Source organism: Mobula hypostoma, chromosome 1, assembly GCF_963921235.1.
Source record: "Mobula hypostoma chromosome 1, sMobHyp1.1, whole genome shotgun sequence".
NCBI lineage: Eukaryota > Metazoa > Chordata > Chondrichthyes > Myliobatiformes > Myliobatidae > Mobula > Mobula hypostoma.
The window spans coordinates 29412216-29440068 of record NC_086097.1 but is presented as its reverse complement, the minus strand read 5'-3'; the positions used below and the strand labels follow the sequence as shown (position 1 = coordinate 29440068).

The following is a 27853-nucleotide window of genomic DNA, read 5'->3' as shown; positions in this document are numbered from 1 at the left end:
CTTTTTATAGGGAATGCCCAAATTTCTTCTGAGATCCAGTAAGTGTGCAAAATATTTTAACCATATTAGCTGGATATTGACTTTTTGTCATTTATGTGAGTATACAATATTATTACTACTACTACGTCGACTCAGGCCTAGGGGGCCAGTGTCGGACACGATGACAGACTCTCCACTTCTCCCTCTCTCTCATCAGTGTGTTCAGTTCATCTACATTAGCTGCGTTGCTGTCTTCTAGGAGCATGTTGACCATAGTCTTGGGAGGGCGCCCAGGGTTCATCCTCCCATGCTTGGGCTCCCATATGATGACTAGGCTGGCAGGTAGCTCGGGGTGGCGTAGACAGTGCCCTGCTTCTTGCAGTCTTCTCGCCTCGATAATATTATTAATATCACAGCTTCTGTTTAGATTACAGCCAAAGCCTGCACAGTTCCTTAGATCTTGGTACAAGTGATTTGCCAGCATAACTTCAGAACACTTTTAAATCTTGTATCAGTCTTGATACTCTCAAGTTTGAATTTTGTTCTATTTGGGATACTGGTTTTTAAAAAAGCTGATGGAAATATCTAACAGATGAAACAGCATCTATTGAAATGCAAATAATTACAGATGACCTGTTAAGTATTGTCAGTATTTTCAGCATTTTCGGTCAAGGTGGCGCCTGCGTACAACGCTCCCAAGATCAACATCTTCTAGATAGACCATGAAACCATATATTACACTTCTTTTATGTCTTTTACATCTGCTTTTCATCTTGAATGTGATTCTGGAGCTATTGGAGCATGTGATTTGCGGTTTGGAGATCATTTGGGTTTTTCAGTGCTCTGCAGTCTCCAGGAGGATTCTGGGAGATGAGCAGTGTATGCGAACCTCATGACAAGAAGGCTGCAGGATAGGCACAAGTCAGTGTATGACTCTATTTCACCAATTAAAGCTTCCATTGTTCACTGATTAAAGTGACGAGTGAGACTGAAACATTGATGTGAATGCCAAAGGTAAGTGCTGGCTGTCTGCCTTTTGATCTCTGGTGGGATCACTCTGCTGCCAGAGAGGGGAGACTGCCTTTTGATCTCTGGTGGGATCGCTCTGCTGCCGGAGAGGGGAGACTGCCTTTTGATCTCTGGTGGGATCACTCTGCTGCCGGAGAGGGGAGACTGCCTTTTGATCTCTGGTGGGATCACTCTGCTGCCGGAGAGGGGAGACTGCTTTTTGATCGCTGGTGGGTTCACTCTGCTGCCAGAGAGGGGAGACTGCCTTTTGATCTCTGGTGGGATCGCTCTGCTGCCGGAGAGGGGAGACTGCCTTTTGATCTCTGGTGGGATCACTCTGCTGCCGGAGAGGGGACACTGCCTTTTGATCTCCGGTGGGATCGCTCTGCTGCTGGAGAGGGGAGACTGCCTTTTGATCTCTGGTGGGATCGCTCTGCTGCCAGAGAGGGGAGACTGCCTTTTGATCTCTGGTGGGATCACTCTGCTGCCGGAGAGGGGAGACTGCCTTTTGATCTCTGGTGGGATCACTCTGCTGCCGGAGAGGGGACACTGCCTTTTGATCTCCGGTGGGATCGCTCTGCTGCCGGAGAGGGGAGACTGCCTTTTGATCTCCGGTGGGATCGCTCTGCTGCCGGAGAGGGGAGACTGCCTTTTGATCTCTGGTGGGATCACTCTGCTGCTGGAGAGGGGAGACTGCCTTTTGATCTCTGGTGGGATTGCACTGCTGGAGAGGGGAGACTGCCTTTTGATCTCTGGTGGGATCACTCTGCTGCCGGAGAGGGGACACTGCCTTTTGATCTCTGGTGGAATCACTCTGCTGCCGGAGAGGGGAGACTGCCTTTTGATCTCTGGTGGGTTCACTCTGCTGCCAGAGAGGGGACACTGCCTTTTGATTGCTCTGCTGCCACTGTGTCTGGAGAATATTACCCAGGTTTTCTGCATTTTGGGTATGGACTTGGACTATGGACTTTTTTCCAGTTCTGTAGGTTTTTTTTAAAGACTGTTTTTTGTCTGATTTTTCTTGTTTTTTTGTGTGCGGTGGGGGTGGATTTGGGAGTTGATGATCGTGCTGCCATTCTTTCTGGGTTTCGTGGCTATCTGGAGAAGAATTTCAGAGTTGTATATTTTGATAATAAATGAACCTTTGAACGTTTTTAGTTTTTGTTTCAGATTTCCATTATCTATGGTATTTTTTTATTTTAATGTTTACTTTAAATTATAAACTGCCTTTCAAATTTACATGTTATTTAATTAAATCAAACTTATAAAATTATTAAAAAATGAAACATTAATGCTTTGTGATTAATTTGTAATGTTATCTCCCAGGACTATTTTGAGGTCCGAACAAATTGGAAGCTCTTAACTTCATTGTATAGTAACCATTTAGTCAATATAGTACTATGGGAACCAGCACTGTGCCATTCAGTCCTGACGAAGGGCCTCGGCCTGAAACGTCGACTGCACCTCTTCCTACAGATGCTGCCTGACCTGCTGCGTTCACCAGCAACTTTGATGTGTGTTGCTTGAATTTCCAGCATCTGCAGAATTCCTGTTGTTTACTGTGCCATTCAGTTAGTTTGATTTTACATCCCACCCTATTTCCCCTTACACTTCCTCAGTGGCCATTCAATCACCCTTGCCTTAACTTTGATGCATTATGTCAAGTCGACAAAGAAAATTGATCAAGAATGTTGAACAGACATCCTTAATGTATTGGCTTGGGGTGTTGACTTTACATCCCCTTAGTGAACAGGTTTAAGGGATTCTGTATTCTGAGTTTCGGTAAAGTAATTATGACTGTATTGCTTGTGAAATCCTCACACATCGCTTATGCATGCCTCAGCCCTCCCCATCTGCTGAAGAATTTGCTTCCAGTCTCATGGAATAAAGTATAGCCAACAGAACAGATGATACCATAACATCGCCTTGTCTAATCACCAGCAGCAGTTTCTACATGATCCGTTCATCTACAAGGGAAAGTTCCATCTGCTGTTGATATTTCAGTATCAGCTTGAGTCATCTTTCTGCAGATCCACACATAGATTCAATAATTTCATCAGTGCCCTCGATGACAGCAATTTGTGGGTGCTGGGAAGTGAGATGATTGTTGACTTGTTATTTTCAGATAAATAAACATTTTGAACACTTGCAGTTCCAATGGGAGAAACTTGAGACAATTAGTCAACCCTTGTGCCTGGTAAGCTTCTGGGCAGACTAGAAAGAAACACCCAGCAGTCTGTATGTGGCCCATACGTCACAATTTGTACAACATGAATACAATTGAATTATTTTGTAGAGTTTAGGAAATAATGAATCTGTCAGTTTTCACAATGAATAATTATGTTTCTGTGTTCACTATAGGTACTAGTAGATTGCCGCGCAGTTTTAACCGTTCTGGGACCTTGGTGTGCCGATAAAGTAGCTGGTATGATGGTGAGGGAACTCCAGAAATACATAAAGCACGAACAGGAGGAGTTGAACAGGAAGTTCCTTTTGTTTACAGATACTCTTTTAAGGAAAATTCATGCACTCTGTGAAGAACACTTTTCACCTGCTGCTCTCGATCTGAAATATGTGACCCCAAAAGTCAGCAAACTGTTGGAAATCTTGCATGAGTACAAACCTTTTGAGCGGCAGCAGTTTGAAAGTGTTGAATGGTACAACAACAGAAACCAAGACAATTATGTGTCATGGAGTGATTCAGAAGATGAAGATGAGGATGAAGAAATAGAGGAGAAAGAGAAGACTGACACTAACTTTCCATCCCCTTTCACCAATATACTTTGTGGGATTATTTTTGTTGAGAGACGTTATACAGCAGTTGTACTAAACAGGTAAGAGCATGTTGAAAATCTTGTGGACAGCCTGTTGCATTCTGAATAGCAAGAGTGAACTAGAAATAACATTTGGGAAGAGTCGCTGTGATTTTATTAGACAAGAGTAAAATGACTAACAGTACAAAACTTCGCCATAGATTTTACTTGCCAAGTGTGGTTGAGCTGGAACATTCAGTCCCTTAGTTCCATCCTGAATTCATTGATCCATCCCAAAATTCCACAGATCACCCACCCGAAATGATTCAGTCAGATTTATTGCGTGTACATTGAAATTTACAATTAAATACATCATTTGTGTTAACAGCCACACACCCAAGGATGTGCTGCAGGTGTCACCACACAAATCTCCATTAGCTTCAGTTCATTCAAGTAGCTGCTAAATTTGTGCTGTATTTCTAAATGTTTCCACATCACCAAAAGATGACTTCAGATACATGTTGCGCATGGCGTGGACTATATCCAGTGACTTCAGTGTGCCTTTGGATGTCGCAGTGTACTGTCATTAGCAGCATGAACCATTCGATCCTGGTAGCATGGACCACTCAACCCTGGCTTAGTGCTGTGGAGTACAGGATATTGACTCTGGGAAATACAGTAGGTCCTTGTACTGTTCTTTAATTGAAAAAAATTATTATTGTACAACTATCAGCCCCTCCTGAACCAGTGCAGATAAGTTCGATCACCACCGCTCTGAGCTGATTCTACAACGTACCAACTCACTTCCAACCCTTTATATTTCAGACTTTTTACAACCTGTACAACTCATGTTCTCAGTACTTTTTTATTTACACAGATGGTCTTTTATGCATTGCTTTTTTGTCGGTATTTGTTTATGTATTGTTTTTTGTAAAATTGTGTTGTACCTTTTTCTATAAATGCTTGCACGAAAATGAATCTCAAGGTAGTATATGGTAACGTATATATACTTTAATAATGTTACTTTGAACTTTGAAGCTGGGATTCCAATCTCAACATTCTGTTGCTCCCTAATTTTGTTCTATTTCCCATGTTATCACAACAGTAGATTTGAAAGGCAGGGCATTTGTGCATTTTTTGTATCCAGCAACAGCAAGCTGCTGGAGAAACTGTAATAGTAACAATCTTGTTCTATATTTGAACATCCTTCATGAGGGGAAACCCTCGCAAGGCGTCAGGCCCCAATTGTAGGGTACTGAAAACCTGTGCCAACTAACTGGTGGGTGTTCAGGGACACCTTCAGTCTCTTACTGCTGTACTTAAATGTTCCCACCTACTTCAAAAGAGCAAAATTTATACCAGTACCCAAGAAGTGAAGGTGAACTGCCTCAATAACTATCATATCTACTGTGATGAAGAGGTTTGATAGGTTGGTCATGGCTAAGGTTAACATCTGCCTAAGCAAGTACCTGAACCCACTGCAATTTGCCTATCACCACAGCTGGTCTATAGCAGATACAATCTCACTGGATCTGCACTTGACAGTATATAGACAACAGCAAAATATGTGTCAGGATGCTGTTTATCAATTACAGCTCGGCATTCAACGTATCATCCACTCAGTACTAATAAAATGCTTCAAAACCTGGGCCACTACACCTCACTCTGCAGCTGAATCCTTAACTTTATTGGGAAACCACAGTCAGAGCGGATCAGTAATGACCTGTCCCAATCAATAGAGGATATGAGCTTAGCCCGTTGCTCTCGGAGTTCCCAACAGTGTCCATGACCCCTCTGTTAATGGTAAGGCTCCATGTCATTACAAAAAGGTTGGAAATCCCTGGTCTGCACTGATTCTGTGGTGAGGCATAGCTCAAACATCATCTGAAAATTTGCACATGGCATTACTATAGTTGGCAGAATCTCAGGTGGCAATGAGAAGACATACAGGATGAGATAGATTGCTAAGTGAGTGGTGTTGCAGCAATAATCTCACTCTCAGTGTCAGCAAGACCAAGGAATTGATTGTGGACTTCAAGAAGGGGAAGTTGGGAGGATGTGTGCCAGTACTCGAGGAGTCACTGATGGAATGAGCAGCTTCAGGTTCCAGGGTGACAGCAAAACATTGATGCAATCACCAAGAAGACACACTAAAGGCTTAACTTCATTCGGAGTTTGAGGACACTTAAGTGTGTCACCAAACATTTGCAAATTTCTATAAATGTACAGTGGAAAACATTGAGTGGTATATCACAGCCTGATAGGGAAGAGCAGCCAGTTCCATCATGAACGCAACCCTCCCACCATCAATGATATCTTCGAGAGGCAGTGTCACAAGAAGACCGTGTCCTTCATTAAGGACCCTCACTGTCCGGGACATGCCCACTTCTCACACCATCAAGGAGGAAATACAGGAGCCTGAAGACAAGGTCAACATTTTAGGAACAGCTGCTTTCCCTCAGCCATCAGATTTCTGAACGATCCATGAAGTCTATCTTCATTATTCTTCTTTTGCACTTTATTTGTGAGTTATAATATATTTTTTGCAACCGCAAAATAACAAATTTTGTTACGTGTCAGTGATGATAATCATCTTGAGATAGTTTAGATTTGCTATCTTAGATTTGTTAACTTTTGAAGGTTTTTCCCTCTCAATTCCTCTTCCTCCAATTTTAAGAGTTTGATTTATTTTGATTATCTGATCCAGATTAATAAAGGAAGCTGGTAAGCAGGATCTAGAGTTGGCTTACGTCAGCAGTAATTTTATAACTGGTCATGGCATTGGAAAGAACCAACCTCGTAATAAACAGATGGAAGTGGAATTCAGGAAACAAGAAGAGGTGAGAGCATCTTGTTTCTTTTCCCATTTTGGTTTCACCTCAGCCAGGGAATTTTGGGCTGTGGTGAGCCTAACATCTGTTATGGGAAAGTTACAGTACAGAGTTCTGAGAAACAGGATCTGTTAGCACCTGGAAGGCAAGGACTGATTAAGAATAGGCAGCGTGGCTTTGGGTGTAGGCAACCTTGTCTCACAAACTTGATTAGAGTTTTTGAAGATATGACCAAGTGGATTGATGAGGATAGGGTGGTGGATGTTGTTCACCTGGGCTTCAGCAAGGTCTTTGACATGGTCCTACATGGTGGGCTTGTCTGGAAGGTTAGATCACATGAGATCGATGGTGAGCCAGCCGGTTGGAAACAAATTGGCTTGATGGTGAGAGTTGGAGGGTGGTAGTGGGTGATTGTTTCTCAAGTTGGAGGCCTGGAGGCCTGTGGCCCTGGTGTGCTGCAGGCATTGGGCCTTTGTCCACTGTTCTTTAATGTTTATATTAACAATTTGGACCACAATATGCTTGTAAATTTGTAGATGACACAAATTGATGGTGTGGTGGACAGTGAAGATGGTTTAAGATTACAGGATTAAAAAGACAGGTGATCTGATAAACATGTAACAGAATCAGTTAACTAAGTGGATTCAACAGAACTGCAGATGGAGTTTAACTTGAACAAGTGTAAAATTATGAATTTTGGGGTGTTAAGCCATGGCGGGACCTGTATGATGAATATTGCAAAATGGAGACTTGGGTACAAGTACGTAGTTTATTTAAAGTAGAGACACAAGTAGACAAGGTAATGAAGAACACTGGTCAGAGCATTGAGCATAAATGTTGGGGCATCATATTACAGCTGCCTAAGTTGGCATTATGAGAAGTCCAGCTATGGAAAGGATGCAATAAAGATTCACCGGGTGTTACCAGGACTGGCAGGCTAGAGGTATGAAAGAGAGACTGAATAAGCAAGGGATGTTGGAGGCTGAAAGATGGTAAGTGGGGAGTCATGACATAGATTTAAGGTGGGAGGGGAAAAAGCTTAAAGGGGACCTGAAGAACAGCTTTTTCCAAACAGAATGGTGGATATATAGAGTGAGCTGGCAGAGGAAATCGTAGAGGTGAGTACAGTTACAATGCTTAAAATGCATTTTAGACATCAATTGGATGGGCAAGGTTTAGAGGGAGTGGAGTGGAGTCAAGTTGGAGCCTGTTCCTAAGAGTGGGAAAAGACCCATGGTTTGATTACTGTAGGTGCTGGGTCAGGTACAGGCTGAATCGAGCTGGCGGCGTTCAGGCGGCGTTCAGGTTCCAGAGCGTTTCGAAGTGACAGAACTTGATGTTTGGACGATTTAAGTGCTGGTCCAGATTGAAAAGGTCAGGGTGTTGGGGGCCAGAGGCAAGGGACTGGCCAGTTCAGCTCGCAGCTCCGCAACATTTACCGGACCCTGCGCTGAACTGGGGCTGTAGCTGCATGTTGGTGTGACGGGCTCTGTTTTGTTGACTCCAGTTCTAAACGCTATTTGCTTGCTTGTATTGTTTGCATAATTTGTGTTTTTTTCTATGCGCATTGGGTTGTTTAGTCTTCTTAAATTTTTTTTGGAGGGGTTCTTTGCTTTGTGGTTGCTTGTGAGGAGACGAGTCTCAAGGTTGCATAGTGTATGCATACTTTGACTTTAACTCAATTCTTTGGTTCATGAACATCTTCCTCAAAATTTCAAAGGGATGGACAAATTGTGATCTCTTGCATTATTGACTGGTTGTTGAGTTTTAAGAACTTTAGCAACATTAATGTCATTCTTATTCCCCTCAAACATTGTTGCAGGTGCTGAGAAAATTTCGTGCACATGAAACCAACCTGCTCATCGCAACTAGTGTTGTTGAGGAGGGAGTTGATATTCCAAAGTGCAATCTGGTAGTTCGCTTTGATTTACCAACAGAATATCGTTCTTATGTACAATCAAAAGGAAGAGCACGAGCGCCCATCTCAAACTACATCATGCTTTCAGATTCTGACAAAATTGAAGACTTCAAAGAGGATCTCAAAACCTACAAAGCAATTGAAAAGGTACCAGATCATTTATTTGATAAGTACAAGTTGTACAGTAGCAATGATCACTTCTTAATTAATACTTACATCATTTTACAAGGGTGGGGAAGTGAAATGTCAAATATGCTTTCATCTGATCAACTATGTTTAACTTTATTCTTGGGCTTTAGAAAACAGTGACAACCAATGTTTATTATTATACCAATAACAACTTGATTTACTGGACCAGAAACATGAAGGATGGAAATGGAAAGGCCTGTAGCAAAATTAATCTCAGCTGTATGTGCTGACATATACTTTGATAATAAAACTTACTTTGAACTTTGGAAGCTACTTGATGAAGCAGTTGGCTTTTCACCAACTTTCTTGATAACTCATCAGTATTTTTTTCTGAAGTAGTCATCAGTCAGTAACCTGCAACATTAACTTTATCTCTCTATAAGTGCCACCAAAGCCTTTTGTTTCAGCTTTATGGCATCTACATATGAATTTATATAAATTTCTTGATGGTATCAATATTTTAAGTTGGTACGCTAACTTATATTATTCAGATTGTCATGATGTGAATTGAACAGACCAGTTTTGGGTTTCAAATCCATTGTGCTACCAGATCCGCAACTGATTGCTCTTCAGGTTTATAGAACGTAGAACAGTACCACACAAAATAGGCCCTTTGGCCCATCATAATGTCTGCGCCAAGCATTATGCCAAATTAGTCTAAATTTTCTGCCTGCATCTGATCCATATACAGTGAAACCCCGTTATAACGCGATCATTTGGGTCCATAATGTCATCGCAAAAAAAGCGGGGTCGTGCTAAATCAGGGTTGTTGTTACTGTAGAAATTAAAACAAATTAATTTTTAGTAGAGCTTCTTAATATACAAAACAACAAATAAAAACATTCAAGAATATTAGCAATCATCATTTACAGTTTATTTCTTAAAAAAGTGATCGAGTGTTCCTTGCTTGAATGTAGCATGTCACTGGCGGTGGCACTGTCGGCTCAGCAAATTTCTCCTGACACTAACACTTGAGAAATCCCGTGACAGAGTTTAAACCGGTCTATAGCCATCCATTGCTAGCTTTGAACTGTGAGGTTTCTCCATTGATCTGCTTGTCAGACTTCTCGACTTGAGCTTCGAGAATAGGACCGGAATTTGGAAGGCCTTCTGAGCGAGCTTGAACGAACCACTCATACAGGGAGTCATTGAGGCTGACATCTTTGGCTGTCTTCAGGCGTTCCTGCTTCAACTTCGCAAAGCGACACGTGTAACTTTTCTTCGTGAGATTTCCAGCCATGAAGTGTTGATTCCGGTATCCCGAGGTCTCATGCAACTTGAGTTTGACTTTTAGTCTTGATCGTGTCAAGTGCGTGAAGCTTATTTTTCACAGAAAAAGATTTTCTTTTTCTAGCAGTTTGTTCCATTTTGAGCAAAAAAAAAGGTCCAATGACTCATACAAAATGCTGGTGGAATGCAGCAGGCCAGGCAGCATCTGGTCGAGACCCTTTGTCAGGACTAATGGAAAAAAGAGATAGTAAGAGATTTGAAAGTGGGAGGGGGAGAGAGAGACCTGAAATGATAGGAGAAGACAGGAGGGGCAGGGATGAAGCCAAGAGCTGGGAAGTTGATTGGCAAAAGGGATACAAGGCTGGAGAAAGGGGAGTGTGGATTGACATGGAGTCCAATGACTCATCTCGTTATATCCGAATTCACATTAAATCGGGGCGCGTAAAACCAGGGTTTCACTGTAACTCCATATAATATTCATGTCTCTTAACAGCCTCTTAAATGCTACTGTTGTATCTACTTTCACCAATCCCCCATGCATCTACCATCCTCTCCACAAGTTTAAAAAAAAACTCCTCAAACATCTCTAAAATTCCCCACTCTCACCCTAAATGCATGCTGTCTATTGCTAGATATTTCTACCCTGGGGGGGAAAGATTCTGACCATCAGTGCCTCTCATTGTCATCAGGTCTCCCCTCAGCCTCTGCTCCAGATTAAACAACCGAAGTTTGTCCATATAGCTCATAACCTCTAATCTTGGCAGCATCCTGCTAAGTAACAACCTGCTGGAAGGAAGCAGGTTGAGCAGCATGATTATGAAGACACGCAGTCCTCTTTTATTGTCATTTAGTAATGCATGCATTAAGAAATGATCCAATATGTGTGCGAGGCAGGAAGTTGTTGAAGTTTTGGGTCAGAGCCCTGCATCAGGACTGAGTGGAAAGGTGAGGAGAGTACCCTGGTAAACATCAACATCCTTTCTGTAAAAGGGTGACCAGAATAGCACACAGTACTCCTAGTGCAGCCTGACCAAAGTTTTATATAACTGATAACATAAATCACTTGTATTCAACATATCAACCAATGAACTTACCTTTGCTACCCTGTCTAACTGTGTGGCCACTTTCAGTGAGCTCTGGGTTTGGACCCAAATATACTTTGAAAACCTATACTGTTTTGGGTCCTGTCATTGACTGTAAACTTTTCCCTTACGTTAGACCTCCCACCTCACACTTGCTTGGATTAAACTCCATCTTCCATTTCTCTGCCTTTTATCTATATTCTGCTACAAGTTTCCCCTGCCATCCGAAGGTAGAGCATTCCTATGAAACGGTTCGTAAGTCGAAATGTCGTAAAGCGAAGAAGCAATTACCATTTACTTATCTGGGAAAATTTCGTGAGCGTTCGCAGACCCAAAAATAACCTACCAAATCATGCCAAATAACACATAAAACCTAAAATAACAGTAACATATTAAAAGCAGGAATGATGTGATAAATACACAGCTTATATAAAGTAGAAATACTTTTCCACAATCATTGCCTGAACTGTTCTCCGTAGCAAATCTCATGCAAGTGCCGTTGGCAAAAGGACGGTGCAAGCGCTCTCCAGTGACCTTTAAGCTATGAAGCTGCCAGATCATACCAAATAACACGTAAAAATACACAGCTGATATAAAGTGGAAATAATGTATGTACAGTGTAGTATCACTTACCGGAATTGGGAAAGTGTGGAGCACACTGATGATGGTGTGTTAGACTGAGTCGTCAGAGTTTGGGTGGTGCAGTGGCCCCCACCCTCCGGACAGCGACCTGATACCGATCCGCGAAGCATGCAGGGGTACAGCGGTAGCCGGGAGGCACACAGCACGTCTTTAAGAAAAAAACCGAAATAAACAAGCTAATTAACCAGATGCTGCCCAGCAAGTAAATGTTGGCCCAGATCAGAGAGGATTGCCAATTGCATCGCCTCTGACCTGGGCCGACAATTCCGTGCCGGGTGGTACCTGATTAATTAGCATGTTTATTTCGGCTTTTTTCTTAAAGATGTGCTGTGTGTCTTCCGGCTACCGCTGCATTCTCCACGAATCAGTATCTGTCCGCGGCCTGGGTGGTGGGACACTGGGGTGTCATCTCGTCGTCTGTTTCCATTAGAGCAGCTCATCTTCTCCTATGACTGCCTGCCTCGATGTCGAAGGTCGAGGTTCGTCGTCTGCTGTGGCTGGTGTGGAAGGCTTGCTTGACTGCTGAGCCTCACACATTTTTCTATCATACAGTTCTTTGTAAGCACTCAAACCATCCTGCAAATATCCCCTAAACCGACGTACCGTTTCAAAATAAGTCGTACTTTATCGTTACTCATTTGGTTTCGATTGTTATCCTTTCCTCTTCATCTATCAGTTCTTGGTCATGGGATGCCAAAACCTCTTCAACATCATCTTCGTCAGCTTCCACAAGCCAAACCCACTTAGTCCTTACTTAGTTCACCAAGATCAAAACACTTAATTATGTCTAGTTTTATGCTAAGTGTAACACCCTTACGAGCTCTTTTAGGCTTTTCCAATACCATAGAACTCACCTTGCAAACGGCTGCTCACAGGCACGTGTTTAAGCAGTGCTGGCGAGAATGCAGTTCTGAATCCGGGGGAGAGTGGCTGCTCGGGGCGCGCGCTGCCTTTTATCGCGCGCTGATTTTTTTCGTAACAGTGAAAACACCTTCTGTTAGCGAAAACAGAGTACTAATGTAGGTCTTTCGTAACAGTGAGGTTTCGTAAAGCGAACTTTCGAAAAGTGGGGGACACCTGTATCTCCTTTGACAATCCTCTACACTGTCTGCACTCTACCAAACTTTGTGTCTTCTGCAGTGTTACGAATCAACACACCTAAATTTTCATTCAAGTAATTTGTATACATCACAAAAAACATGCCTCAGTGCCAATCTCTGCGGAACACCAACTGGTCACTGGCCTACAGTCAGGATGGGTGCTGTGAGTAGCATGGTGCTATTACAGTTTGGGGCGTTGGAGTTCGGAGCCAATCCCAGTGTCCTCTGCAAGGAGTTTATATGTCCTCCCCGTGGAATGTGTGGGTTTTCTCTGCGTGCTCTGGTTTCCTCCCTCAGTCCAAAGACGTACCTGTTAATTGGTCATTATAAATTGTTCTGTGATTAGGCTAAGGTTAAATTGGCGAGTTGCTGGGCAGCATGGCCGAAACACCAGGGAGACCTATTCTGTGTAGTATCTCTAAATAACATTAAAAAAAAAATAGAATGACACTTTCACCACTACCCTCTCATCTGTGGGCAAGCCATTTCTGAATCCAAATTTCAGCCAAGGTAATATTAGTTGGTTCCCATTGTGTCGTGATGCAACCTCTATGGACACACTCATGCCCCTTCTTGCAGAGGTTCCTGGATAGAGGCTGACTCTCCACACATCTACCAGCCCAGGAACATTGAAGCCAATGATTTTGTTGTTTGTCACAAAAAATACAAAATCAAACTTATTGCTTTTGTGAAAGTGAGAACAAGTTAATTTAAGCTGGCTTTGGCCATGCTGGTGGCTGAGCATCTACAGGTGGCTGCATGGTTAAACCAGCTAACATACATGTTCCTGTCTACTATCAAGTCTCCTCTGTAGTCTACATTTATGATCCCATTCTATTTTATGGTCTTGACTCAAAACAGTAATCATTCTTTTCCTATCACAGAAGCTTCTAGACCAGCTGAGTTCCTCCAGCAATTCTTTTGCTGCAGATTCTGTGCCTGTATTTATGAATGTTATATTAAAACTAAATCGAGTTTATGTTATATAGTTGAGCGGGCAGGCAGTGGGATTCTTTGGGGAATGCTGAATGACGTAAACAGTGCACCAGGTTTCTTAAAAAGTGAGTAGGAAATGCCTTGGGAGATTATCATCAAAAATGTACTTAATGATTGAACAATGATTGTAAAACATTACATTGTTGCTATATATTCTAGGAAATTCATATTTCTATTGATACCTCCTTTGCTGCCGACACCACTGTCATGGGCCGAATCAAAGGTGGTGACAAATCAGCATATAGGACGGAGGTTGAAAATCTGGCGCCACTGGGTGGTGCCATCACAACAACCTCTTACTAAATATCAACAAGATCAAGGTGCTGATTATTGACTTCATGATAAGGAAACCAGAGGGCCAAGAGCCAGTTCTCATTGGTGTATGAGATGTGGAGAGGTTCAGCAACTTTACATTCCTCAGTACTATTGTTCCGGAGGCCCCTGTCCTGGGCCCTGCATCGCAAGTGCAATTACAAAGAATGCACGACAGTGCCTGTACTTTAGGAGTTTGTGAAGATTTGACATGATATCTAAGACTTTGACGAACTTCTATAGATGTGTCCTGAGAGTACGTTAACTGGCTGCATCACAGCATGGTGTGAAACCAATGCCCTTGAATGGAAGATCCTGCAAAAAAGTAGTGGGTTCCACCCGGTCCATCATGGGTAAAGCCCGCCCCACCATTCAACATACTTACATGAAGCACTGTAGGAAAGCAGCATCCATCATCAGCAACCCCCAGGACATGCTCTCTTTTCACTGCTGCCATCAGGAAGAAAGTACAGGAGCCTCAGGTTCAGGAACAGCTATTACCCCTCAACCATCAGGCTCTTGAACCAAAGGGGATAACATTACTTGCTCCATCATTGAAATAGTCCCTCAACCTATGGACTCACTTTTGAGGACTTTTCATCCCGTGCTCGATACTTTGTGCTTATTTATGATAGTTATTTCTTTCATTTTGTTTTTGCAGTTTGTTCTTTTCACACTGGGTGAATGCCCAAGTTGGTGTGGTCTTTCATTGATTCTATTATGGGTTTATTTAGTATGCCTGCAAGAAAATGATCCCAGGGTTGTATATGGTGACATATATGTACTTTGATAATAAATTTACTTTGAAATTTAAGATTCTCCGAAACAAATGCTCAAAGTCTGTGGATTCTGCTGATGTGGAGGTAGAACCTGTAACCGATGATGATGAACTGCTTCCTCCATATGTACTGAGACCAGAAGACGGGAGCCCGCGAGTAACTATTAACACTGCAATTGGACATGTGAACAGGTAAGAGTCTGAGCATTGGCAGAATACACTTCTAGGCATTCAATAACACCAGCCTTTTTTCAGCTGTGTCTACTATCTACTTGTGGTTTATTATTTAGTTTTCATAAAATACAGTAATAACAAAAAGTACAAAAGACCTAGCACGTAGTGTAGTAACCTAAATTGTATATCCTTTAGTTATTCTTTTGATTCATAAAATGCTAATTCCTGAAGGTCCAAGTTTTTTTTTGGAATACTTGATGCATACAATTATAATTTGGGGAATTGAATGTCTACATATTTTATCATGTTCCTTCAAGTAATCTGGAAACTCATCCTTAATAATGAACTCCAACATCTTCCCAGCCACTGATGTCAGGCTAATTGGCCTATAATTTCCTGTCTTTTGTCTCCCTCTCTTCTTCGAGTGGAGTGATACTTGCAATTTTCCTGTCCTCCAGGATCATTCCAGACTCTTTCAGAATACTGGTGTCATCCATGTTGTCCAGGTGACTTATCTACCTTCAAACCTTTCAACTTCCCAAGCATCTTCTCCTGTCCCCTGACACACTCAAGCTTCTGGTGTCTTCCACATTAAAGAATGACCACCACTTCAGTAAATTGCATCACTTGGCTGTGCTACTACCTGCATACAGGTAGAGACTAAAGAGCAAAGCTCTAGAGATTAGGACAGCAAAGAGGTGGGCGCAGGAGGTGGAGGAGCAGCTATGGGCTTGCTTCAAGTCAGTGGACTGGGCGAGTTCAAGCACTCATCCAAGGATCTGAATGAATACACCGTGGTTGTAATGGACTTTATTAAAACAGCTGTAGACAAGTGTATCCCCACAAAATCATTCCATCTTTCCTAATCAGAAGCCCTGGATGAACCATAAGATCCGAAATCTGCTGAGAGCTAGATCAGAAGCTTTCAAGCCTCCAAGCAAGTTGCAAGAGGTCCAGATATGATCTCCGGAAAGCCATTTCAAGGCAAATTCCAAACCAAACTTGAATCAACAAAGGACGCTCGACAGTTCTGTCAGGCTTGAATACTATCACCCCTTATAAAGTTAAATCAAGCGACATAGGAGACAGCATGACTTCACTTCCAAATGAGCTCAATGCCTTCCATCCTCACTTTGACCATCAAAACATGGAGGAAGCATCACGAACTCCCACATCCCCCAATGATCCTGTGCTTTCAATCTCTGAAGCCAGTGTGCGAGTAACCTTCAGGAGGGTGAACTCATGTGAAGCATCCTGCCCAGATGCACTACCTGGCCAAGTACTAAAGATTAGTGCTAATCAACTGACTGGTATGTTTATTGAGATCTTTACAACCTCTCGCTTTGGCAGCGTGGTACCCACCAGCTTCAATTATACCAGTGCCCAAGAAGGGCATGATGACCTGCCTCAATGACTATTGCCCAGTGATGAAGTGTTTTGTGATGAAACATATTAACTGCTGTCTGAGAAATGACTTTTCTCCCACATTCCCAAACATGTACAGGTTGATGGGTTAATTGGCCACTGTGTATTGGTCCTTGTGTATAAATAAGTGGTATAATCTCAGGTCAGTTGTGATTGTGGAGAGAATAAAATGGATTGGGTTGGGTTGAGTGGAAAGATGGGTGTTTGATGCACAGCCTGGACTCTGTGCTGAGGGACTTGTTTCTAAGTTGTATCTGCTTATAACTGTAGCCATTTTAACTTTGGGATGTGGTAGAAAACTAGGGGAGCCCATACAATCACCTGAGGTCAAAATCCAAATCATCTTGTTGGAGTTGTGAGACAGCTGTATCATCTGCTGCATTGCTGGGGTTAATTTGAGGGAATCCCTGTCCAATAACCATATTTTTGTTGAAGGACCTCAACAAATGGACGGTAGCACTTTAAAAACTCTCTGAAAAGCAGTTATTGATTGGTCGTAAATGTTGGCCTCATCAATAATTAATTTTGTAAAAAAAAATTCTTTCTATGTAAAAGTAATTTCCAAAACTTTCTTAAAGCCTATTGCTTAACTGAAATTTAAGTCTGAAAGATAAAATGCATGACAAACTGAATATACAGATATTTAATTTGTATGTAGAGCTTGCATACAAGGTGCTTGAGCAGTTGCTGTGAATAACATATTGTTCTTGGAAGTTCGACACAGAACCTGTTGGAAAAGAAGTAACTGAGGGTCAAACACTATCTTTAAAGTAGTCGTACTCAAGTTTTCTATTTGGTATTGCAAGTACACAACTGCAATCACGAAGTAAACCAAGTCATTAGGTATGCAGTAAAACTCTGAAACCAGCATATGATCAGGCAAAGTTTCTAGATTATTAGATATTATTCCCTAGTTTTTAAATTTTTCTGTAAGTACAATTAGGTTAAAGGGGTTATTGAAGCCGGAACATGCTGAGTCTGAAGCAAACACAACCTGGTGAGGCAGGTACTGAACAAGAGTTCCAAATCATTGAATGACAAATTACTGGTATTTTTACTATTCTACTGGCTTAATATCCAATTCTTGAATAGGCCTTGCTGAGATACTGCTATTCAGAATTGGAATCAGGTCTAATATCACTGGTATATGTTGTGAAATTTGTTGTTTTGAGGCAGCAGTACATTGCCATACGTAATTTTTTAAAAACTATTAATTACAATGTGCTGACACGAGGAAATCTGCAGATGCTGGAAATGCAAGCAACACACACAAAAAGTGCTGATGAACGCAGCAGGCCAAGCAGCATCTATAGGAAGAGGTACAGTCGACGTTTTGGGCCAGGACCCTTCGTCAGGACTAACTGAAAGAAGAGATAGGAAGAGATTGGGGAGGGGGAGATCCGAAATGATTGGAGAAGACAGGAGGGGAGGGGTGGATCTAAGAGCTGGCTGTAATAGTGAGTCTGAGTCAAAATGTGGTCGAAAAGTTGAAGAGCAGAAGAATTATAGATGGGGGATTATATTTTAAAAATTAAACCAAGTACTGCAAAAAGGGAGGGAAAAATTGCGAGGTAGTGTTCATGGGTTCGTTGTCCATTCCAGAAACCTTAGGGCTGAGGGGAAGAAGCTGTTTCCAAATCAGTGAGTGTGGGTCTTCAGGCTCCTGTACCACCACCTTAATGGTAGTAATGAGAATAGGGCATGTAATAGGTGATAGGGGGTCCTTGATGATGGATGCCACAGTTTTGAGACATCACATTTTGAAAGTGTCCTCTGCTGGGGAGGCTAGTGCCCATGATGGAGCTGGCTGAGGTTACAACCTTAAGCTGCTTTTTCTGATCCTGTGTAGTGGCCCCTCCATAGTAGATGGTGATGCAACCAGTTAGAATGCTCTCCAGTATATCTCCACACAGTCATGGGTGTAGGGAGAATAGAGCAGTGGGCTGAGCATGTATCCTTCAGGTGCACCAATGTTGATTGCCAGTGAGAAGATGTTCTTTTTCAATCCAAATTGATATACTGAGGTGATCTTTTAAACTTACTGTGATGGCGCTGCAGTGCTGTAGTTTGCAGCATTATCTTAATTACAACAAGATCCAGAAGCTCAGTCACATGGCACTTTTTCTTAGTCTAGTGCAGGGGTTCCCAGCCTTTTTTATGCCATGGACCCCTATCATTAACCGAGGGTGCTGTGGGCCCCAAATTGGGAACAATTGCTCTGGTGGATCTGAGGGTTGTTTATTTCTGGAGTAGAAACCACCTGGAGCCATCTTCGGTCACTGTACAACAGAATTTGACCTGGCACTTTTAATTGAGAATCACCCTTGCACCAACTACTGTATACAGTTTTAAAGATGAAGATTTGCTTTTTAAGACCATAAGACCAAGGAGCAGGATTAGGGTCTGCTCTGCCATTTCCTCTCGATAGTGTCATAGGGCATTCTGAAGTTTGGAGTTCAATTCCATTGCTATCTGTAAGGAGTTTGCACATTCTCCCCGTGTGACTGTGTGGGTTGTTGCAAATTGTCCTGTGATTAGGCTAGTATTAAATAGGTGGGTTGCTGGTCACTGTGGCTTGTTGGGCCAGAAGGGCCTGTCTTCCCCTCTATCTCTAAATAAAATAAAAATAAGATTTCATCATGGCTGATGCATTACCTCTCTCAACCCCATTCTCCTGCCTTCTCCCCATATCCTTTGGGTTCTCCATTGATCAGGGTCGATCATGGATGTTGTGTCCCTGCTATGTATGTGAGACACAAGCCAGGGCAGTACAATATGGAGAGCAAGCTGTTGCCCATGTAGCAGGCTTCCCCTCTTCATGCAGCTGATGAATCCAAAGGAACAGCGGAGACTGATACAGTTAAGGCACCACTGGTGTCACAGGACTTGCCAATCAGTGGTGAACTCAACATAGGACTGCCTTAGGGTCACCAGCTCCAAATTTTTCCTTGTGGTTCACTTCCAGAGCCTTCCCCAAGAGTGGGTATAGCCACAAGATAATGGAGGTTGAGGTCAGAGTTTTGCTTCCTTTAAATAAGCTGATAACCATGGCCAACGAGCCCCATCTGCCCAAAGCAACTGGTTTTAAAGCACCAGTAGCCCACCTTTGCTCCTCCTGTCAGTAGAAATGGTTCCACTGGACTTAGTAGCTAAGTCACATGTGAAGACTAGGAGCTGGACTTGGTTGTCAGGGACTGTTTGAGACACATGCCATTGGGAACATTTAGTGGGAGCTTATTCCCCCTGCTGCTCCCCCTCCAACAATCTTGAGGAACCCTTTGACATCCTTACTAATTAAGAATCTATCAAGCTCTGCTTTAGATATACCTAATGACTTGGTCTCCACAGACGTCTGTGGCAATGAATTCCACAGATTCCCCCCTCTGTCTAAAGAAATTTCTCTGCATCTCTGTTCTAAAAGGACATCCTTGTATTCTGAGGCTGTGCTCTCTCGTCCTTGACTTCCCCCACTATCAGAAACATCCTCCACATCCACTCTATCTAGGCCTTTCAATAGTTGATACGTTTCAATGAGATTCCCCATCATTCTTCTAAACTCCAGAGTACAGGTTCAGAGCTAACAAACACTGCTCATACATTAACCCTTTTATTACAGGGATCATTCTCGTGAGCCTTTTCTGGGTTCTCTTGAATGCCAACATTACAATTGCTTTTCTTGTCACTGACCCAACCTACACGTTAGCCTTTAGGGAATCTTGCACTAAGACTCCCAAATCCCTTTGCACCTCTGATTTCTGATTTTGCTCCCCATTTAGAAAGTGGTCTATTTGTCACAAGAACATTGAAAATCAAAGCATAGAGTGAAATGTGTCGTTTGTATCGATGACCAACACAGTCTGCAGATTGCTGGAGACAGCCCACGTGTGTCACTATGCTTCCAGCTCCAACTTAGCACCTTATCAGGGTGGTAGGGAGGAATCTTCCACTCGAAGCATCACAGCATATCTTACAGGAAATTGGCCCCTCCTCTTCAGGCTTCGGGCAGGCCACTGATTGTCAGCCCTCTGTCCCCTGACATCAGTACAGTGAGGAAAGTGTACAATGGGCATTCAGCAGCAGACCAAAACTATCAGTAGTGTGCAATGTGAAAGCATTTTTAGGCCGAGCAGATTAATCAGGCAGCTATTGATATAACTGTAGACATGATCCACATTCTTAAGTACATGTCAGTGCAGTTCTGACTTAATGTTAGCATTGAGTGTACTAAGGAAAAGTAATTGTGATTCTTATGCCCTTTATATCATACTCAGGCAGGAAAAATGTACTCTAGAGATTCCCCTTCAATTTAATTGAGCTCCTAAACACAACTCTTTCATGCTGTTTTAAAAACAGTTCCTTTTGAGTGATAGGATGTCTTGTTAAATCTTCCCATGGTTTTCCTTGAGCAGGGAAGTAAAAAAAAAAGGGGGGGGAATGTAGAGCAGCATCTTGAGTATCTTCCAGAGGTTAGCAGATGTATTCTCTACTTCATGTCTTTTAAGTGCTTTGATTTTTAGGTTGCATGCAAGATCAGCATTTTAATATTCATGAATTAATACACACTGAAATTTGTGTGGTTATATGCCCTGATTGCATTTGGAGATGTATTCCAATTTTCAAATTTACTATTGTTGTTTTAGTGAGTTTGCTACTTGTGCTTCTTTCTGTAAGTGAGATTTCATGGTCATAATTAACAAAAGGGTAAAATTTTAGCATTACATTACACAATGTAAAGATTTATGAATTTTGCTGGGTTTGGTATAACTGCATCCTAACTTTATCTCCATTACAAAAAACAACATTAGGAAGGGATTATACAGTCCCAGAAACTCATTTTTTTTAGCCATTTGAGCTGGATATCTCCCTTAGAGGCTATGTTATCTTTATACTATTGTCAGCACGAATGTTCATTTCTACGTATCTGCTTTATGTATGAAGGTGATGGTATACAGAATTATAAATTGAATAAAAATAGATTGTGAAATAGTTTGACATTTGTATTAAGCTGATTTTGTCATATCATGATGACTTCCTTTTCATAATTAAGACGATATGTATTAATGTTTCTCTTGTGATATACTTTGTAGGAACAGCTTTTGTGAAGCTGAATGTTTCAGCCTGTGTTACACATTGCATTTTGAATAAATGTTGATGTAATTTCTGTGCTGCACCAAATGCATAACTTGGTAGGAATATGAATTGTAATTTTATTTGTTTTCTTTATAGGTACTGTGCCAGATTACCAAGTGACCCCTTCACACATTTGGCACCAAAGTGTAAAACTCAAGAGCTATCAGATGGTACCTTTAAGTCAACACTCTATCTTCCAATCAACTCACCCCTCCGCATCCCAGTAACTGTGAGTAAGCGTTGAACTAGTGGTATCCTCATAATGTAAACCCTTGATTATTGTGCTTGCTCATAGTTTCAGCTAATGATTCCTTTTTCCTGACTAAGTTAATGATTTGCATTTTGGGGGGGGGGGGTGGCGGAATTCCAACCGATTTTCAATCTAGACTATTCATGAAACTACTTTGAAATTCAAGAAATTAGTTTGGAAACGGAGTATCCTCCCAAAAGGCCTTGAACTTGATTGGTCAGGAGAGTATTGTAGTTTTTTAAATAGTGACATGGCATTAAGATATATCCTACCACCACCTGTGGCTCACATTCCAGGAATAAATTCAAAAAATCCTGTCAGTCTTCACAGAAAGAGCTGAAAATACACTGATCAACCAGAGAAAAGACGTGTTCTTATTTGCCTTTTCTTTTCAAGTACTGACCCATTGTATAATTCCTACATGTTGTTCGTATTGGAAGGAATTTTGATTTATGAAGTGCCTGTCATGACCTCTGGGATCCCCTAAGTAGAGGCACTGTTACAATGTTTAAAAAAGTGACAGTTAAGTCGACACATAGCAGTGAGGTAAAATTTGGTGATGTATTGTAGATATAGGGGATGAATTGGTAACATCACCTGGGAAAACTCTCCTCATGTTGCGTTGTGGGTCATCTTATACCTTTAGAAATGGAAAAACGGCTTTTCGGTTTGCCAGTCTAATGATTTAAGCTATATTATTGGCTCGAGTCAGAGTTAATAGTGCTACATCTTTGATTTCTTGACCATCTCTTTGATATCTTGATGTTCTCTGATTCTCCTGCCTCTCCGTCTTACCTCATGCATTGAATTTGCAAGCTCAGTATTTGGCTGTGTAATGTGGCCTTGTTTTGACTCTTAGTAAAATAGCTAGATCTGATAAAGGTGATATATATCATTAACTTTTATTTGAAACCTAGGGTCTTCCAATGCCCTGCATAAGATTGGCTGAGAAAGCAGCAGCCCTTCTTTGCTGTGAACGACTGCACAAAATAGGTAAGTGATAAACAAACTTGTTCTTGTATTTGAGCAACTAGACAATCTACTGCAGGTATTATAGTTTCTCTTTTGTGCAGGTGAACTGGATGATCACTTAATGCCAGTCGGAAAGGAAACCGTGAAATATGAAGAAGAGCTTGATTTGCATGATGAGGAAGAAACCAATATTCCTGGAAGACCAGGTTCCACAAAACGAAGACAGTGCTATCCTAAAGCAGTAAGTGGAATGGAGTATGTACGTGTAAGGATATAGACAGATGAGCAGGAATAGGCCATTCTGCCCTCGGCGCTGCCTTGTCATTCATCATGGTTATGGTTTACCTTCTACCTCAGCGCCACTCTCCTGCACTAAACCCCAAAAACCTTGAATCGCTTGACCTTCAAATGAGCTAAACAGCTGACATTCTATAGCTGCTGAGGACAGAGAGTTTCATGGTTTCAAAGAGTAAGAAACTTATCACCTCAATCTTAAATGGTCGTCTACATTTTTTCTCAAACTTTGCTTCCTAGTCCTACAGAGCAAGTCAGGCCATTTAAGAATTTTGTATGTTTTATTCAGACCTCTCTGTCATTTGAAATCTAAAGAATGCAGTCCAAGCTACTCAATCTTTCCTCCTACAGCAAGCCAGTCATCCCTGAAACCATCTTGTGAGCCTTCGCTGAATTCCGTCTGCAAGAAACCAAAACCATATTCTGAGTGTGTTTTTACTCGGCCCCTATTATTATTATTATAAGACTATAGGAGCAGAGGCAGGCCATTCAGCCCATCGAGTCTGCTCTGCTATTCAATCATGGGCTGATCCAATTCTTCCGGTCATCCCCACTCCCCTGCTTTCTGCCCTGGGTAATCAAGAACCTATCTATCTCTGCCTTAATAACACCCAATGACTTGGCCTGCACAGCCGCTTGTGACATCAAATTCCACAGATTTACTACCCTCTGACTAAAGCAATTTCTCTACATCTTGGTTCTAAATGGCCTTATAGCATTCAGAATATTTCTATGAGATTCCCCCCCCCCCATTCTCCTGAACTCCAGGGAATATAGCCCAAGAGCTGCCAGACGTTCCTCATATGGTAACCCTTTCATTCTTGAAATTATTCTTGTAAATCTTCTCTGAACCCTCTCCAATGTCAGTATATCCTTTCTAAAATAAGGAGCCTAAAACTGCACAATATTCCAAGTGTGGGCTCATGAGTGATCTATAGAGCCTCAACATCACATCCCTACTCTTATATTCTATACCTCTAGAAAAGAATACCAACATTGCCTTCGCCTTCTTCACAACGGACTCAACTTGGAGGTTAACCTTTAGGGTATCTTGCACAAGGACTCCCAAGTCACTTTGCATCTCTGCATTTTGAATTATCTTCCCATCTAAATAATAGTCTGTCCATTTATTTCTTCCACCAAAGTGCATGGCCATACACTTTCCAATGTTGTATTTCATCTGCCACTTGTTTGCCCATTCCCCTAAACTATCTAAGTCTCTCTGCAGGCTCTCTGTTTCCTCAACACTACCAGCTTCTCCACCTATCTTTGTATCATCGGCAAATTTAGCCACAAATCCATTAATACCATAGTCCAAGTCATTACATCGTAAAAAGTACTGGTCCCAACACCAACCCCTGTGGTACTCCACTGGTAACCGGCAGCCAGCCAGAATAGGATATTGCAGTTTACACTTCCTTTCTCCTGATTTCTAACAAAGTAGTAATGGCTAACATGCCATTTGCGCACCCCTACGCCCCCCCACCCCTTGCTTACTGCACTTTCCTGTTGGCTTTTGTTGATGTATACAAGCAAATTTAGGTAATTTTAAACATCAACGCTACAGTTTTACAGCTTTTCTTTCTTTTTAAATCTTTTTATTGAGTAAGTATACAAAAAAGGTAAGCCATATAAACATTAATACAATGTTAAAGTATAATAAAATTCCAAAAGATAACAATACCAAAAAGAAAATACTACAAACAATGTAATTTAAGCATAAGAAACCAAGATAACATAATAGTATACTAGATTTTATATATATCAATGGAAAAAAAAGAAAAAAAAAACCCAAAAAAAAACCCACCGTGCAACTAACTAAAAGCAAAGCAAAGCAATGGGCTAACTTGAAACCAAACAGAGTTAAACTTAAAATCACGTCCTCAATCCCGACCTCCATTAAAACAGTGAGAAAAGAACAAGAAGGGTAAATATTACATTAAATGAAAATATCGAATAAAAGGTCCCCAAATCTGTTCAAATTTAAATGAAGAATCATAAAGGTTACTTCTAATTTTCTCCAGATTCAAACATAAAATCGTCTGAGAAAACCAAAAAAAGGTAGTTGGAGCATTAAGCTCTTTCCAATGTTGTAAAATACATCTTTTCGCCATCAAAGTAAGAAATGCAATCATTCTACGGGCTGAAGGGGAAAGATTACTAGAAATTTTAGGTAGTCCAAAGATAGCAGTAATAGGGTGAGGAGAGATATCTATATTTAATACCTTAGAAATAATATTGAAAATATCTCTCCAAAAAGTTTCCAAAGTAGGGCAAGACCAAAACATATGAGTTAAAGAGGCTATCTGCCCCGAACATCTATCACAGAAAGGATTAATATGCGTGTAAAAACGCGCTAACTTATCTTTGGACATATGTGCTCTATGAACCACTTTAAATTGAATTAGGGAATGTTTAGCACAAATAGAGGAAGTATTAACTAATTGTAAAATCTGCCCCCAATCATCCACAGAAATGGTAAGCCCCAATTCCTGTTCCCAATCTACCCTAATCTTATCAAATGGAACTTTCCTAAGTTTCATAATAATATTATAAATCATAGCCGATGCACCTTTCTGACATGGATTAAGGTTAATTATCGAATCTAAAATATATATAGGAGGAAGCATTGGAAAGGAAGAAAGTATAGTACTTAGGAAATTTCTAACTTGTAAATATCTAAAAAAATGTATTCTTGATAAGTTATATTTATTAGATAATTGTTCAAAAGACATAAGGGAACCATCTAAAAATAAATCCAAAAACCGTAAAATACCCTTAGTCTTCCAAGTTTGAAAAGCGCGATCCGTAAAAGAGGGAGGAAAAAATATGTTACCTAAAATAGGAATCGCTAACCCGAATTGATTAAGATCAAAAAATTTTCTGAATTGAAACCAAATACGCAAAGCATATTTAACGATCGGGTTAGAGACCTGCTTAAGGCGTTTCGAATCAAAGGGAAGAGATGAACCTAAAATAGAACCAAGTGTATAACCCTGAACAGATTGTAATTCCAATGCTACCCATTTAGGAATAGATAGTATGTCCCGGTCAAGTAACCAAAATTTCATATGTCGAATATTAATAGCCCAATAATAAAATCTAAAGTTAGGTAATGCTAAACCTCCATCTCTCTTAGCTTTCTGTAAATGTATTTTACCCAGTCTCGGATTCTTATTCTGCCAAATAAATGAAGAAATTTTAGCGTCGACTTTATCAAAAAAAGATTTAGGAACGAAAATTGGTAATGCCTGAAACACATATAAAAATTTTGGCAAAAAAAACATCTTAACTGCATTAATACGACCAATCAAAGTTAAATATAAGGGAAACCATTTAGATGAAAGTTGAGTAATATGGTCTATTAATGGTAAAAAGTTAGTCTTAAATAAATCTTTATGTTTACAAGTAATTTTAATCCCAAGATATGAAAGGTAATTATTAATCAATTTAAATGGAAATTTATAATATAAGGGAAGATGTTTATTAATCGGAAAAAGTTCACTCTTACTAAGATTTAATTTATAACCTGAGAAAAGACCAAATTGTGCTAATAACTCTAAAACAGCAGGAATAGATCTCTCAGGATTAGAAATATATAAAAGTAAATCATCAGCATAGAGTGATAATTTATGGGACTTTAATCCCCGAGTTATCCCAGTAATATTTGAAGATTCTCGAATAGCAATTGCAAGAGGTTCTAATGCAATATCAAATAATAGGGGACTAAGAGGACAGCCTTGTCGAGTACCACGAAAGAGAGGAAAAAAAGGTGAGTTTAAAGAGTTAGTACGAACCGAGGCTACAGGGGAGTGATATAACAGTTTAATCCAGGATATAAATTTCAAGCTAAAATTAAACATTTCAAGCACCTTAAATAAATAAGGCCATTCTACTCTATCAAAAGCTTTCTCGGCATCTAAAGAAATAACACACTCAGGAACATTTTGTGAGGGAGTATAAACGATATTTAACAATGTACGAATATTATAAAAAGAGTAACGACCTTTAATAAAACCCGTTTGGTCTTCCGAAATAATAGAAGGAAGTACTTTTTCTAGTCTATTTGCTAATAACTTAGAAAAAACTTTAGAATCAACATTTAATAAAGATATTGGTCTATAAGATGCACATTGAGCAGGGTCTTTATCCTTCTTTAGTATTAAAGAAATTGATGCTCTATTCTTTCTTTCTTTTTAAATCTTTTTATTGAGTAAGTATACAAAAAAGGTAAGCCATATAAACATTAATACAATGTTAAAGTATAATAAAATTCCAAAAGATAACAATACCAAAAAGAAAATACTACAAACAATGTAATTTAAGCATAAGAAACCAAGATAACATAATAGTATACTAGATTTTATATATATCAATGGAAAAAAAAAGAAAAAAAAACCCCAAAAAAAAACCCACCGTGCAACTAACTAAAAGCAAAGCAAAGCAATGGGCTAACTTGAAACCAAACAGAGTTAAACTTAAAATCACGTCCTCAATCCCGACCTCCATTAAAACAGTGAAGAAAAAACAAGAAGGGTAAATATTACATTAAATGAAAATATCGAATAAAAGGTCCCCAAATCTGTTCAAATTTAAATGAAGAATCATAAAGGTTACTTCTAATTTTCTCCAGATTCAAACATAAAATCGTCTGAGAAAACCAAAAAAAGGTAGTTGGAGCATTAAGCTCTTTCCAATGTTGTAAAATACATCTTTTCGCCATTAAAGTAAGAAATGCAATCATTCTACGGGCTGAAGGGGAAAGATTACTAGAAATTTTAGGTAGTCCA

The 27853-nt window shown here is 40.6% G+C and overlaps 1 protein-coding gene across 6 annotated transcripts in view; it reads left to right on the top strand.

Moving 5' to 3' along the window:
• dicer1 (dicer 1, ribonuclease type III) overlaps nt 1-27853 on the top strand; it is a 177709-nt gene that overhangs the window by 79610 nt on the left and 70246 nt on the right. For all 6 annotated transcript variants that reach the window (XM_063045322.1, XM_063045309.1, XM_063045294.1 and 3 more), the window contains 7 exons: nt 3349-3821; nt 6448-6580; nt 8394-8636; nt 14856-15010; nt 21644-21776; nt 22715-22790; nt 22871-23010. In XM_063045322.1, coding sequence (XP_062901392.1) covers nt 3349-3821; nt 6448-6580; nt 8394-8636; nt 14856-15010; nt 21644-21776; nt 22715-22790; nt 22871-23010 — 1353 coding nt within the window. The remainder of the gene's footprint in view (nt 1-3348; nt 3822-6447; nt 6581-8393; nt 8637-14855; nt 15011-21643; nt 21777-22714; nt 22791-22870; nt 23011-27853) is intronic.